Here is a 13397-nt window from a genome sequence, read left to right as displayed (position 1 = left end):
TGGTAGGCCTTCATATGAAAGAATGGGTCTATGTGGTCAGTGTGCACAGTCTAAAAAAAATCCTGCAGCACACGGTGCATAATGAGAAAAAAAAAACTTTTTCCATTTTTTTTTAATAAATCAGCGACTTTGCAGTGTATTTTCGTATAGTATTTATTGTTGTATTCTAGTTTTCTTGGTCTCATTTTATAGAATGGAAGACATATTACTGAAATTGAGATGATTTTGACTGGTTTTACAATGAAAGGTGCCTTGAAATTGAGCTCAAAGTAGCAGAAATGTTCGATTTTTACCAAACTTCAAAAGTAAACAAATCGTGCCAAGCGTGCAATACACGTCAACTGGTGAGTCTAATATTCTTTCACAAGTGCACCAATAATATTTATACCATTTTTTACACTAATGCAGTAGTCTGCATAACAGTAAATCTTATATTTTTTGTGAGAATAAAAATTCAAAGTGGAAAGCAAAAGAATATAAGAGGGGCCTTGAGACGTGACTAATGACTAGAGGAAATGTCATTTTAGTGCCAGGAATGTCTTTCTTGTTTATTCTGGACCCTATTCCGAAATTGGCATCTTTTGAAATTTGTGTGAAATTGGCAAAATTGCTAAATTCTGACCACTGTACTGGATAGTTGAATTTATAAATGGGTGGTTTCTTGCACCCATTCGATAGAAAAAATGGAGTTCTAGCGAAATATTCATGTTTTTTGTCGACTAGTACAGTGAAATTGGCCGAAAATGGGGCTCAAAGTGGGCAAAATCGCCGATCCGTAAACATCGCCGAGACCGCTAACTTTGCGAGAGCATAATTCCGTAAGTTTTCTATCAAATTTCAAACTTTTGGTGTCGTTATGATCGGGAAAAGATTCTCTATCTTTTCATAAGAGAAAATAATTTTTTTTTTTTTTTTAAATTTGGCCGACCCTGAGAACGAGTTTTGGAGAGGGCCTGTCGACCCTCAAAGGGTTAATTGTGATGAAACAGGCCTGTTTTGGAAGAAAATGCCAAGCAGGACCTACATTACTCAGGAGGAAAAGGCACTCCCAGGACATAAGCCTATGAAAGACAGGCTTACTTTGTTGATGTGTGCCAATGCTAGTGGTGATTGCAAAGTTAAGCCTTTATTAGTGTATCACTCTGAAACTCCCAGAGCGTTCAGGCAAAAGAATGTCCTCAAGGATAATTTGTGTGTGCTGTGGAGGGCAAACAGTAAGGCATGGGTCACTAGGGACTTTTTCTATAACTGGTTACACCATGCATTTGCCCCCAATGTGAAAGATTACCTAACTGAAAAGAAATTAGAACTTAAGTGCCTCCTGGTGTTAGACAATGCCCCTGGTCATCCTACAGACGTGGCAGAGCGACTTTATGGGGACATGAGCTTCATTAAGGTGAAGTTTTTGCCTCCTAATACCACTCCTCTCCTGCAGCCCATGGACCAGCAGGTTATTGCAAACTTCAAAAAACTGTACACAAAAGCTCTGTTTGAAAGGTGCTTTGTAGTGACCTCAGAAACTCAACTGACTCTAAGAGAGTTTTGGAGAGAGCACTTTAATATCCTCAATTGTGTAAACCTTATAGGTAAGGCTTGGGAGGGAGTGACTAAGAAGACCTTGAACTCTGCTTGGAAGAAACTGTGGCCAGAATGTGTAGACAAAAGGGATTTTGAAGGGTTTGAGGCTAACCCTGAGAGGATTATGCCACTTGAGGAATCCATTGTGGCATTGGGAAAGTCCTTGGGGTTGGAGGTTAGTGGGGAGGATGTGGAAGAGTTGGTGGAGGAGGACAATGAAGAACTAACCACTGATGAGCTGATAGATCAACTTCAAGAGCAAGAGGCCAGACCTGAGGAAACTGGTTCAGAGGAGGGGAGAGAGAAATTGAAGAAGTTGCCTACTTCAAAGATTAAAGAAATCTGTGCAAAGTGGCTTGAAGTGCAAACCTTCATGGATGAAAATCACCCTCAGACAGCTATTGCAAGCCGTGTTGGCAACCTGTACACTGACAATGTTGTGAAACACTTTAGGGAAGTCATAAAGGAACGAGAGGTACAGGCCACTATGGACAGATATGTTGTGCGAAAGAAGTCCAGTGACTCTGAAGCTGGTCCTAGTGGCATTAAAAGAAGAAGGGAAGTAACCCCAGAAAAGGACTTGACACCTCAAGTCTTAATGGAAGGGGATTCCCCTTCTTAACACTAACACTCTCTCTCCCCTCCTCCCATCCCATCAATCATCACCAGATCTTCAATAAAAGTAAGTGTCATGTAAGTGTGCATGCCTTTTTCAGTTTGTGTGTATTAAAATTAACATTTCATGTGGTAAAAATTTTTTTTTTTCATACTTTTGGGTGTCTTGCACGGATTAATTTTATTTCCATTATTTCTTATGGGGAAAATTCATTCACATACCGATTATTTCGCATAACAATTACCCCTCTTGCACGGATTAAAATCGTTATGCGGGGGTCCACTGTAATATCGTAAACTGGGGGTCCACTGTATATTTAACTTAGGGTGTTTGTAAGTTTGGAAATCTTTTGACCATACTTGGTATGAGTATCAGTGGATCTTATGCAGAGTAATATTCTATAATTTTTTTTTTTTTTAACAAACTGGCCATCTCCCTCCAAGGTAGGGTGTCTCAAAAAACAAGAAATAAATGTTTTTCTTCTTTGTGCATGTAGTAATTTACACAGGACAAGGGGTTACTCTAGCCCGTTGCTTCCGTCATTTTACAACATGCATGGCTTATGGAGGAAGGGTTCTTCTCCACCTTCTCATGGAAAACCATATTATACTTCCCTCAGTTTTTTCAGATTAGCATATCTGAGGTAATTGCTTTTTCTCTGTTTTTTTTTTTTTTTTTTTAGATTTGTTAACGAAGTGTGGAAATGGAAAGAGGAGAAGGGAACTGTGATACTTGACCAACTCAAACGACTAGGCGCTTCCCTTGATTGGGACAAATTTGTGTTTACTATGGACAAAGTAAGTCGCAATGCAATAAAATAAAATTTTTAAAAAGTTTCACTTGACTGTAGGGTTTGATGTCAGTTTTGAGAACAATTAATTCTGGAATGTGTGTCCAGGAAGTCCTCACTTAACATCATTTTGTTCAAAGTCATTTCACTATAACGTTGATGAGATAAAGGAATCAGTTCCCAGCCAGGAATGAAAAATATGGAGATACTTGAATATCTGGATGGAGGACATGCATTGGCATAACTCTCCATGTTTGCCTATGTCAATTTCCTCCCTTGTGGATGTTTGTGTTCAGTTTTTATGATATGTAGCGTGTTTCTTTTATAATTCTGAAAAACATGTGATAACTAAAATAATAATGTTAATAATAGAATAAATATATGACATTATTGCACCCCAGAAAGACATACTTCATTATAGAATAATAAGAAAATATTATAACCTTTATATTATAATAATAAGGTAAAAGGACCCCAATGGAAATAAGTCACTCTGTCTGACTTTTTTGGGTTATCCCAGGTTCTCTACACATATGCTGCTATGTATGATAATTCTATGTAACTGTATTGTGTATACCTGAATAAATTTACTTACTTACTTACTTACTTACTTACTTCCTTGTCATGGTGTCTGCAGCACTACTGCCCTCCCTCACAACTCTCCCTTGTGAAAGACATACTTCCTTGTCATGGTGTCTGCAGCACTACTGCTCTCCCTCACAACTCTCCCTTGTGAAAGACATACTGCCTTGTCATGGTGTCTGCAGCACTACTGCCCTCCCTCACAACTCTCCCTTGTGAAAGACATACTCCCTTGTCATGGTGTCTGCAGCACTACTGCCCTCCCTCACAACTCTCCCTTGTGAAAGACATACTTCCTTGTCATGCTGTCTGCAGCACTACTGCCCTCCCTCACAACTCTCCCTTGTGAAAGACATACTCCCTTGTCATGGTGTCTGCAGCACTACTGCCCTCCCTCACAACTCTCCCTTGTGAAAGACATACTCCCTTGTCATGGTGTCTGCAGCACTACTGCCCTCCCTCACAACTCTCCCTTGTGAAAGACATACTCCCTTGTCATGGTGTCTGCAGCACTACTGCTCTCCCTCACAACTCTCCCTTGTGAAAGACATACTTCCTTGTCATGCTGTCTGCAGCACTACTGCCCTCCCTCACAACTCTCCCTTGTGAAAGACATACTCCCTTGTCATGGTGTCTGCAGCACTACTGCCCTCCCTCACAACTCTCCCTTGTGAAAGACATACTCCCTTGTCATGGTGTCTGCAGCACTACTGCCCTCCCTCACAACTCTCCCTTGTGAAAGACATACTCCCTTGTCATGGTGTCTGCAGCACTACTGCCCTCCCTCACAACTCTCCCTTGTGAAAGACATACTTCCTTGTCATGGTGTCTGCAGCACTACTGCCCTCCCTCACAACTCTCCCTTGTGAAAGACATACTCCCTTGTCATGGTGTCTGCAGCACTACTGCCCTCCCTCACAACTCTCCCTTGTGAAAGACATACTCCCTTGTCATGGTGTCTGCAGCACTACTGCCCTCCCTCACAACTCTCCCTTGTGAAAGACATACTCCCTTGTCATGGTGTCTGCAGCACTACTGCCCTCCCTCACAACTCTCCCTTGTGAAAGACATACTTCCTTGTCATGGTGTCTGCAGCACTACTGCCCTCCCTCACAACTCTCCCTTGTGAAAGACATACTCCCTTGTCATGGTGTCTGCAGCACTACTGCCCTCCCTCACAACTCTCCCTTGTGAAAGACATACTCCCTTGTCATGGTGTCTGCAGCACTACTGCCCTCCCTCACAACTCTCCCTTGTGAAAGACATACTCCCTTGTCATGGTGTCTGCAGCACTACTGCCCTCCCTCACAACTCTCCCTTGTGAAAGACATACTTCCTTGTCATGGTGTCTGCAGCACTACTGCCCTCCCTCACAACTCTCCCTTGTGAAAGACATACTCCCTTGTCATGGTGTCTGCAGCACTACTGCCCTCCCTCACAACTCTCCCTTGTGAAAGACATACTCCCTTGTCATGGTGTCTGCAGCACTACTGCCCTCCCTCACAACTCTCCCTTGTGAAAGACATACTCCCTTGTCATGGTGTCTGCAGCACTACTGCCCTCCCTCACAACTCTCCCTTGTGAAAGACATACTGCCTTGTCATGGTGTCTGCAGCACTACTGCCCTCCCTCACAACTCTCCCTTGTGAAAGACATACTGCCTTGTCATGGTGTCTGCAGCACTACTGCCCTCCCTCACAACTCTCCCTTGTGAAAGACATACTTCCTTGTCATGGTGTCTGCAGCACTACTGCCCTCCCTCACAACTCTCCCTTGTGAAAGACATACTGCCTTGTCATGGTGTCTGCAGCACTACTGCCCTCCCTCACAACTCTCCCTTGTGAAAGACATACTTCCTTGTCATGGTGTCTGCAGCACTACTGCCCTCCCTCACAACTCTCCCTTGTGAAAGACATACTGCCTTGTCATGGTGTCTGCAGCACTACTGCCCTCCCTCACAACTCTCCCTTGTGAAAGACATACTTCCTTGTCATGGTGTCTGCAGCACTACTGCCCTCCCTCACAACTCTCCCTTGTGAAAGACATACTCCCTTGTCATGGTGTCTGCAGCACTACTGCCCTCCTTCACAACTCTCCCTTGTGAAAGACATACTTCCTTGTCATGGTGTCTGCAGCACTACTGCCCTCCCTCACAACTCTCCCTTGTGAAAGACATACTCCCTTGTCATGGTGTCTGCAGCACTACTGCCCTCCCTCACAACTCTCCCTTGCAAAAGACATACTCCCTTGTCATGGTGTCTGCAGCACTACTGCCCTCCCTCACAACTCTCCCTTGTGAAAGACATACTCCCTTGTCATGGTGTCTGCAGCACTACTGCCCTCCCTCACAACTCTCCCTTGTGAAAGACATACTTCCTTGTCATGGTGTCTGCAGCACTACTGCCCTCCCTCACAACTCTCCCTTGTGAAAGACATACTCCCTTGTCATGGTGTCTGCAGCACTACTGCCCTCCCTCACAACTCTCCCTTGCAAAAGACATACTCCCTTGTCATGGTGTCTGCAGCACTACTGCCCTCCCTCACAACTCTCCCTTGTGAAAGACATACTCCCTTGTCATGGTGTCTGCAGCACTACTGCCCTCCCTCACAACTCTCCCTTGTGAAAGACATACTCCCTTGTCATGGTGTCTGCAGCACTACTGCTCTCCCTCACAACTCTCCCTTGCAAAAGACATACTTCCTTGTCATGGTGTCTGCAGCACTACTGCCCTCCCTCACAACTCTCCCTTGTGAAAGACATACTCCCTTGTCATGGTGTCTGCAGCACTACTGCTCTCCCTCACAACTCTCCCTTGCAAAAGACATACTCCCTTGTCATGGTGTCTGCAGCACTACTGCCCTCCCTCACAGCTCTCCCTTGCAAAAGACATACTCCCTTGTCATGGTGTCTGCAGCACTACTGCCCTCCCTCACAACTCTCCCTTGCAAAAGACATACTCCCTTGTCATGGTGTCTGCAGCACTACTGCCCTCCCTCACAACTCTCCCTTGTGAAAGACATACTCCCTTGTCATGGTGTCTGCAGCACTACTGCCCTCCCTCACAACTCTCCCTTGCAAAAGACATACTCCCTTGTCATGGTGTCTGCAGCACTACTGCCCTCCCTCACAACTCTCCCTTGCAAAAGACATACTCCCTTGTCATGGTGTCTGCAGCACTACTGCCCTCCCTCACACCTCTCCCTTGAAAAAGACATACTCCCTTGTCATGGTGTCTGCAGCACTACTGCTCTCCCTCACAACTCTCCCTTGTGAAAGACATACTCCCTTGTCATGGTGTCTGCAGCACTACTGCCCTCCCTCACAACTCTCCCTTGTGAAAGACATACTCCCTTGTCATGGTGTCTGCAGCACTACTGCCCTCCCTCACAACTCTCCCTTGCAAAACACATACTCCCTTGTCATGGTGTCTGCAGCACTACTGCCCTCCCTCACAACTCTCCCTTGCAAAACACATACTCCCTTGTTATGGTGTCTGCAGCACTACTGCCCTCCCTCACAACTCTCCCTTGCAAAACACATACTCCCTTGTCATGGTGTCTGCAGCACTACTGCCCTCCCTCACAACTCCCCCTTGAAAAAGACATACTCCCTTGTCATGGTGTCTGCAGCACTACTGCCCTCCCTCACAACTCTCCCTTGCAAAACACATACTCCCTTGTCATGGTGTCTGCAGCACTACTGCCCTCCCTCACAACTCTCCCTTGCAAAACACATACTCCCTTGTCATGGTGTCTGCAGCACTACTGCCCTCCCTCACAACTCTCCCTTGCAAAACACATACTCCCTTGTCATGGTGTCTGCAGCACTACTGCCCTCCCTCACAACTCCCCCTTGAAAAAGACATACTCCCTTGTCATGGTGTCTGCAGCACTACTGCCCTCCCTCACAACTCTCCCTTGCTGTAGAAACTTAACTCTTGTTTATATCAATTAACCAAGGATAAAATTGGTTTTGTTATACATGTATGTTGTTTTGCTTTAAGTTGCAGCCTCCAAGAACTTATTGATGACATTGAGGACTTCCTGTATACTGGTACAGTTTTTCTGAGGTTGTTACTTATGTTTTATCTAGAAGGAAAAATAAATACTGCTAACGTAGTAAATGACTTTGTTTAACCCTTTGACTGTTTCAGTCGTATATATACTTCTTATGAGGTACCATGTTTGACATATACAGTGGACCCCCGGTTAACAAACTTTTTTCATTCCAGAAGTATGTTCAGGTGCCAGTACTGACCGAATTTTTTCCCATAAGGAATATTGTGAAGTAGATTAGTCCATTTCAGACCCCCAAACATACACGTACAAACGCACTTACATAAATACACTTACATAATTGGTCGCATTTGGAGGTGATCGTTAAGCGTGGGTCCACTGTATACAAATCAAGCAGGAGAAATCTGGTGGGCCCACATGTGAGAGAATGGGTCTGTGTAGTCAGTGTGCACCATATAAAAAAAATCCTGGAGCACTCAGTGCATAATGAGGAAAAAAAAACTCCGACCGTTTTTTTTAATTAAAATGCCAAATTTGTGGTCTATTTTCGTATAGTATTATAGGTTATACAGTGGACCCCCGGTTAACGATATTTTTTCACTCCAGAAGTATGTTCAGGTGCCAGTACTGACCGAATTTGTTCCCATAAGGAATATTGTGAAGTAGATTAGTCCATTTCAGACCCCCAAACATACACGTACAAACGCACTTACATAAATACACTTACATAATTGGTCACATTCGGAGGTGATCGTTATGCGGGGGTCAACTGTATTCTTGTTTTCTTGGTCTCAATTGATAGAATGGAAAACATATTATAGAAATAGAGGTGATTTTGATTGGTTTTGCTATAAAAAGAACCTGGAAATGAAGCTCAAAGTAGGGGATATGTTTGATTTTTGCCAATGTTCAAAAGTAAACAAATGATGTCATTGTCCAATAAATGTCCAAGTAGCCATTCTAATATGCAGTCATGAATGAGTTTACATTATCTGTATAATTATTACAATATTGCAGTAGTCTGCATAACAGTAAATCTTCTATCTTTTGTTTGAATAAAAATTCAAAATAGAAAGCAAGAGTAATATCAGAGGGGCCTGGAGACATGACTGATGAACAAAGAAAATGTTATTTTAGAGCCAGGAATGTCTGCATTGTTCATTCTGGACCTTATTTTGAAATTGTCATATTTTTTAATTTTCGTGAAATTGGCCAAATTACAAATTTCTGACCACGTTATTGGGTAGTTGAAATTGGCAAATGGGCAGTTTCTTGTACTTAATTGATAGAAAAAATGGAGTTCTAAAGAAATAGCTACAAGTTTGGTCGACTGGAACAACGGAATTAGCCGAAAATAAGGCTCAAATTGGGTGAAATTACTGATTTTTAAATATCGCCGAGGTCTCTAACCTTGCAAGGGCGTAATTCCGTCAGTTTTCCATCAAATTTCGTTTTTTTTTTTGGTGTCATTACAATCGGGAAATGATTCTCAATCATTTCATAAGAATTTTTTTTTTTTTTTTTTTGAAATTTTGCGACACTAGGAGATACCTCAGGCCTGGGGGTTGTGACAGTCAAGGGGTTAAAAACGTTAGTTTTCTGATTTTTTTTATTTTTAGTGACTCTGTCTTCTTAAATTTTATAATTTTGCAGAAATATTCAACACACAGGAGACTGAAACTTACGATGACATTTTGGGCCAAAATGTTGTCATAACTTTGAGTCTCCTATGTGTGGGTTATTTGTGTATTGTTACAGTCACAGTATTGTGACTTTATTCTTTATAAGTTTGCATAAGAAGTGCTAATGATAGTACGTATTTCATAATCACTTAAATATTGTAAGTATGGAATACACAGAAGGATGGATGAGGGAATTCAAACCATGGTCAGTAAATTGACAGTCTGTTGCTCTACTGTAGAGTGACGGATTGTCAGTTTACAGACCACGGTTCACCCCCCCTTCCCGTCCATCCTTGTTTATTCATTGACAGTTGCATATTACAACTTAATCTTAGTTCTCTGTAACTACCGTTTGTCATACTCACTGTAACTACCATTTACCATCCTCATTGTAACTACCATTTATCATCCTCACTGTAACTACTGTTTATCATCCTCACTGTAACTACTGTTTATCATCCTCATTGTAACTCCTGTTTACCATCCTCATTGTAACTACCATTTATCATCCTCACTGTAACTACTGTTTATCATCCTCACTGTAACTACTGTTTATCATCCTCATTGTAACTCCTGTTTACCATCCTCACTGTAACTACCATTTATCATCCTCACTGTAACTGTTTATCATCCTCACTATAACTACTGTTTATCATCCTTGCTGTAACTATCGTTTATCATTCTCACTGTAACTACTGTTTATCATCCTCACTGTAACTACCATTTATCATCCTCACTGTAACTAATGTTTATCATCCTCATTGTAACTCCCATTTATCATCCTCACTATAACTACTGTTTATCATCCTCACTGTAACTACCATTTATCATTCTCATTGTAAATACTGTTTATCATCCTCACTGTAACTACTGTTTATCATCCTCACTGTAACTACCGTTTATCATCCTCACTGTAACTACCGTTTATCGTCCTTTCCAGCACATGAGTGAAGCTGTTACTGCCGCTTTCATCCAGCTCTATGACTCGGGACTACTTTATAGAAAAAAGTCTTTAGTCAACTGGTGCTGTAGTTTGCAGTCAGCAATCTCCGATATTGAAGTCGATCACGTATATCTGACTGGACCAACTGAGCTTAATATTCCTGGATACGAAAAGCCTGTAACATTTGGAATGATGTATGATTTTGCATACAGAGTTAATAATTCTGGTGAGTGTATCTCTTAATATGTACACTGTAGTTTTTATTTCTTTCCTGGCATCATACCTAATTACAGTGGTACCCCGAGTTTTGAACTTACTTAATTTCAGAATGGTGTTCGAGTGCCAATACCATATGAATTTGTTCCCATAAGGAATAATGTAAATTAGATTAGTCCATTTCAGACCCCCAAAAATACACTTACAAATGCACTTACACAAATACACTTACATAATTGTTCGATTTGGGAGCTGTTCGAAACTTAGGGCACCACTGTACAATATTTCTCATTCCCCAAGCACTGTATAACTCCTATGCATAAATCACTTTCTAGGAACATATTCAGAATGGTGTTCGAGTGCCAATACCATATGAATTTGTTCCCATAAGGAATAATGTAAATTAGATTAGTCCATTTCAGACCCCCAAAAATACACTTACAAATGCACTTACACAAATACCTTTGTAAATTGTGAGTTCATTACCTCTGTAACTTGCTCAGCTATCAAAACTTTGGAGTCCAGTCCCTGGACCAATTATGTACCTCTGTAATCTTTTGACTACCGCCCACAGGATGGGTATGGGGTGACTACCGCCCACAGGATGGGTATGTGGTGACTACCGCCCACAGGATGGGTATGTGGTGACTACCGCCCACAGGATGGGTATGGGGTGACTACCGCCCACAGGATGGGTATGTGGTGACTACCGCCCACAGGATGGGTATGTGGTGACTACCGCCCACAGGATGGGTATGTGGTGACTACTGCCCACAGGATGGGTATGGGGTGACTACCGCCCACAGGATGGGTATGGGGTGACTACCGCCCACAGGATGGGTATGGGGTGACTACCGCCCACAGGATGGGTATGTGGTGACTACCGCCCACAGGATGGGTATGGGGTGACTACCGCCCACAGGATGGGTATGTGGTGACTACCGCCCACAGGATGGGTATGGGGTGCATAATAAACATATTAAACTAACTAACAAATACACTTACATAATTGTTCGATTTAGGAGCTGTTTGAAACTTAGGGCACCACTGTACAATATTTCTCATTCCCCAAGCACTGTATAACTCCTATGCATAAATCTCTTTCTAGGAACATAATAATAATAATAATAATAGTAATAATAATAATAATAATACAGTAATAATAATAATAATAATAATAATAATAATAATAATACAGTAATAATAATAATAATAATAATAATAATAATAATAATAATAATAATAATAGTAATAATAATAATAATAATAATAATAATAATAATAATTAAAATATCAGCTAATGATACAATTTTTTTTATAATGACTGTATACGTATTTTATTCCTTAAATAATTCCAAAACTTCTATGCATAAGTGCTGATGCTTGTAAATTTGAACATCTGGAAGTTGGTAATGTCCTGTATGTACAATTAAGAGTTTTAAAATAATGTTGGGAAATGTATACTGCTCTCCATCATCATAGATGAGGAGCTGGTGGTGAGCACAACACGACCCGAGACCATGCTGGGGGACACAGCAGTGATGGTTCATCCCGAGGATGAGCGCTACAGTCATCTCCATGGCAAATGTGTCTTCCATCCCTTCCGAAAAGACGTCATCCCTGTGATTACTGATGCCGTGGTTGATCCCCAGTTCGGCACAGGTAGTACTGTAGTCCATTGAGTTATGGAACTAAATAATCCCCCAGTTTGGAGAGGAAATTTAAGCATTAAGATTAATCTGCTTGGAATGCACCATATACTACTGTTTTTTCTTATTTTTGTGCTTAACAATATTTTATTACATGTATTTCACGTATTGTACCTAACAATATTTTATTACGAGTTGTATTGTAAAAATTCTTAGATTCGATAATGGTCTAGGATGGACCGGCAAATTGTCTAACGTTTCCTTTGCAAACTGTGGGTCAGTTGTGAATTGTTCCTGCTATGGTATTGTGGCTTTTATTCTTCTTAAAGATTTTATTGTACAGCTGTTTTCTGCAAGATGATAGTATTTTATTATTTTATGTGGCCTTTATTGGTATACAGTGGTACCCTGAGTTTTGAATTGCTCCCAACTCGACCAATTATTTAAGTGTATTTGTGTAAGTGCGTTTGTAAATGTACTTTTGGGGGTCTGAAACATCTAATTTACATTATTCCTTATGGGAACAAATTCATTTGGTATTGGCACTCGAACAGCATTCTGGAATGAAATAAGTTCGAAACTTGGGGCACCACTGTTTTAACATTGTACACTATTTACAAGTAATTAATATGGTAAGTTAAAAACCCAGGAATGCAACTTGTTTGTAAGTTCAGTGTTTCCTCTTTATTAAATAACTCTGCCACACATGATGACATACAGTACCTGTGACCAGTTTCAAATATTATTTTACCCTTGCAGCCATCCTGGAGCCAGGCTTCTCTGGTGATTGCTTGTTCAACCAGGCTGCTGCAGTTGGCAGATTGCCAGCCTACATAGCCATCATCTTGGTTAATCCGACTCTTTGCATGGGTAGCGGTCCACTTTTCTCTTATTTTTTAATTGTTCCAGCAGTATTTTTTATATTTTCTGATAGTATTCAAATAGTCTTGGCTCACAGATGCTGATGCAGTGTTCTCTTATTATGTCCATGGTGTCTTTGCTTTACACCTCTCATATCTCTCCCTTGGTACATTGTTAAGGTAGTCTGTGGATTTGGGACTAGGTCCTTGAGTATATTCCATGTACCAGTACAGGTGTATCTCTCTCTCCTTCAGTCCAGAGAGTACATGGCATGTTCTTTTAGTACAAGCTCTGTATCTTTCCCAGCTCTGATTATCTCTCTATCTCTCCTACCTTTACACCTCTCATATCTCTCCCTTGGTACATTGTTAAGGTAGTCTGTGGATTTGGGACTAGGTCCTTGAGTATATTCCATGTACCAGTACAGGTGTATCTCTCTCTCCTTCAGTCCAGAGAGTACATA

At 41.6% G+C, this 13397-nt stretch overlaps 1 protein-coding gene across 1 annotated transcript in view; it reads left to right on the top strand.

Annotated features, from left to right (window-relative positions):
- Positions 1-13397, top strand: part of LOC128697220 (valine--tRNA ligase) — an 81173-nt gene that overhangs the window by 13964 nt on the left and 53812 nt on the right. The window contains exons 4-6 of the mRNA XM_053788783.2: positions 2877-2991; positions 10206-10434; positions 11907-12086. Coding sequence (XP_053644758.1) covers positions 2877-2991; positions 10206-10434; positions 11907-12086 — 524 coding nt within the window. The remainder of the gene's footprint in view (positions 1-2876; positions 2992-10205; positions 10435-11906; positions 12087-13397) is intronic.

The sequence above is a fragment of the Cherax quadricarinatus genome, chromosome 89, assembly GCF_038502225.1.
Source record: "Cherax quadricarinatus isolate ZL_2023a chromosome 89, ASM3850222v1, whole genome shotgun sequence".
NCBI lineage: Eukaryota > Metazoa > Arthropoda > Malacostraca > Decapoda > Parastacidae > Cherax > Cherax quadricarinatus.
Note: the sequence above shows the minus strand (reverse complement) of the source record. Positions and strands in the feature narration are given on the sequence as shown.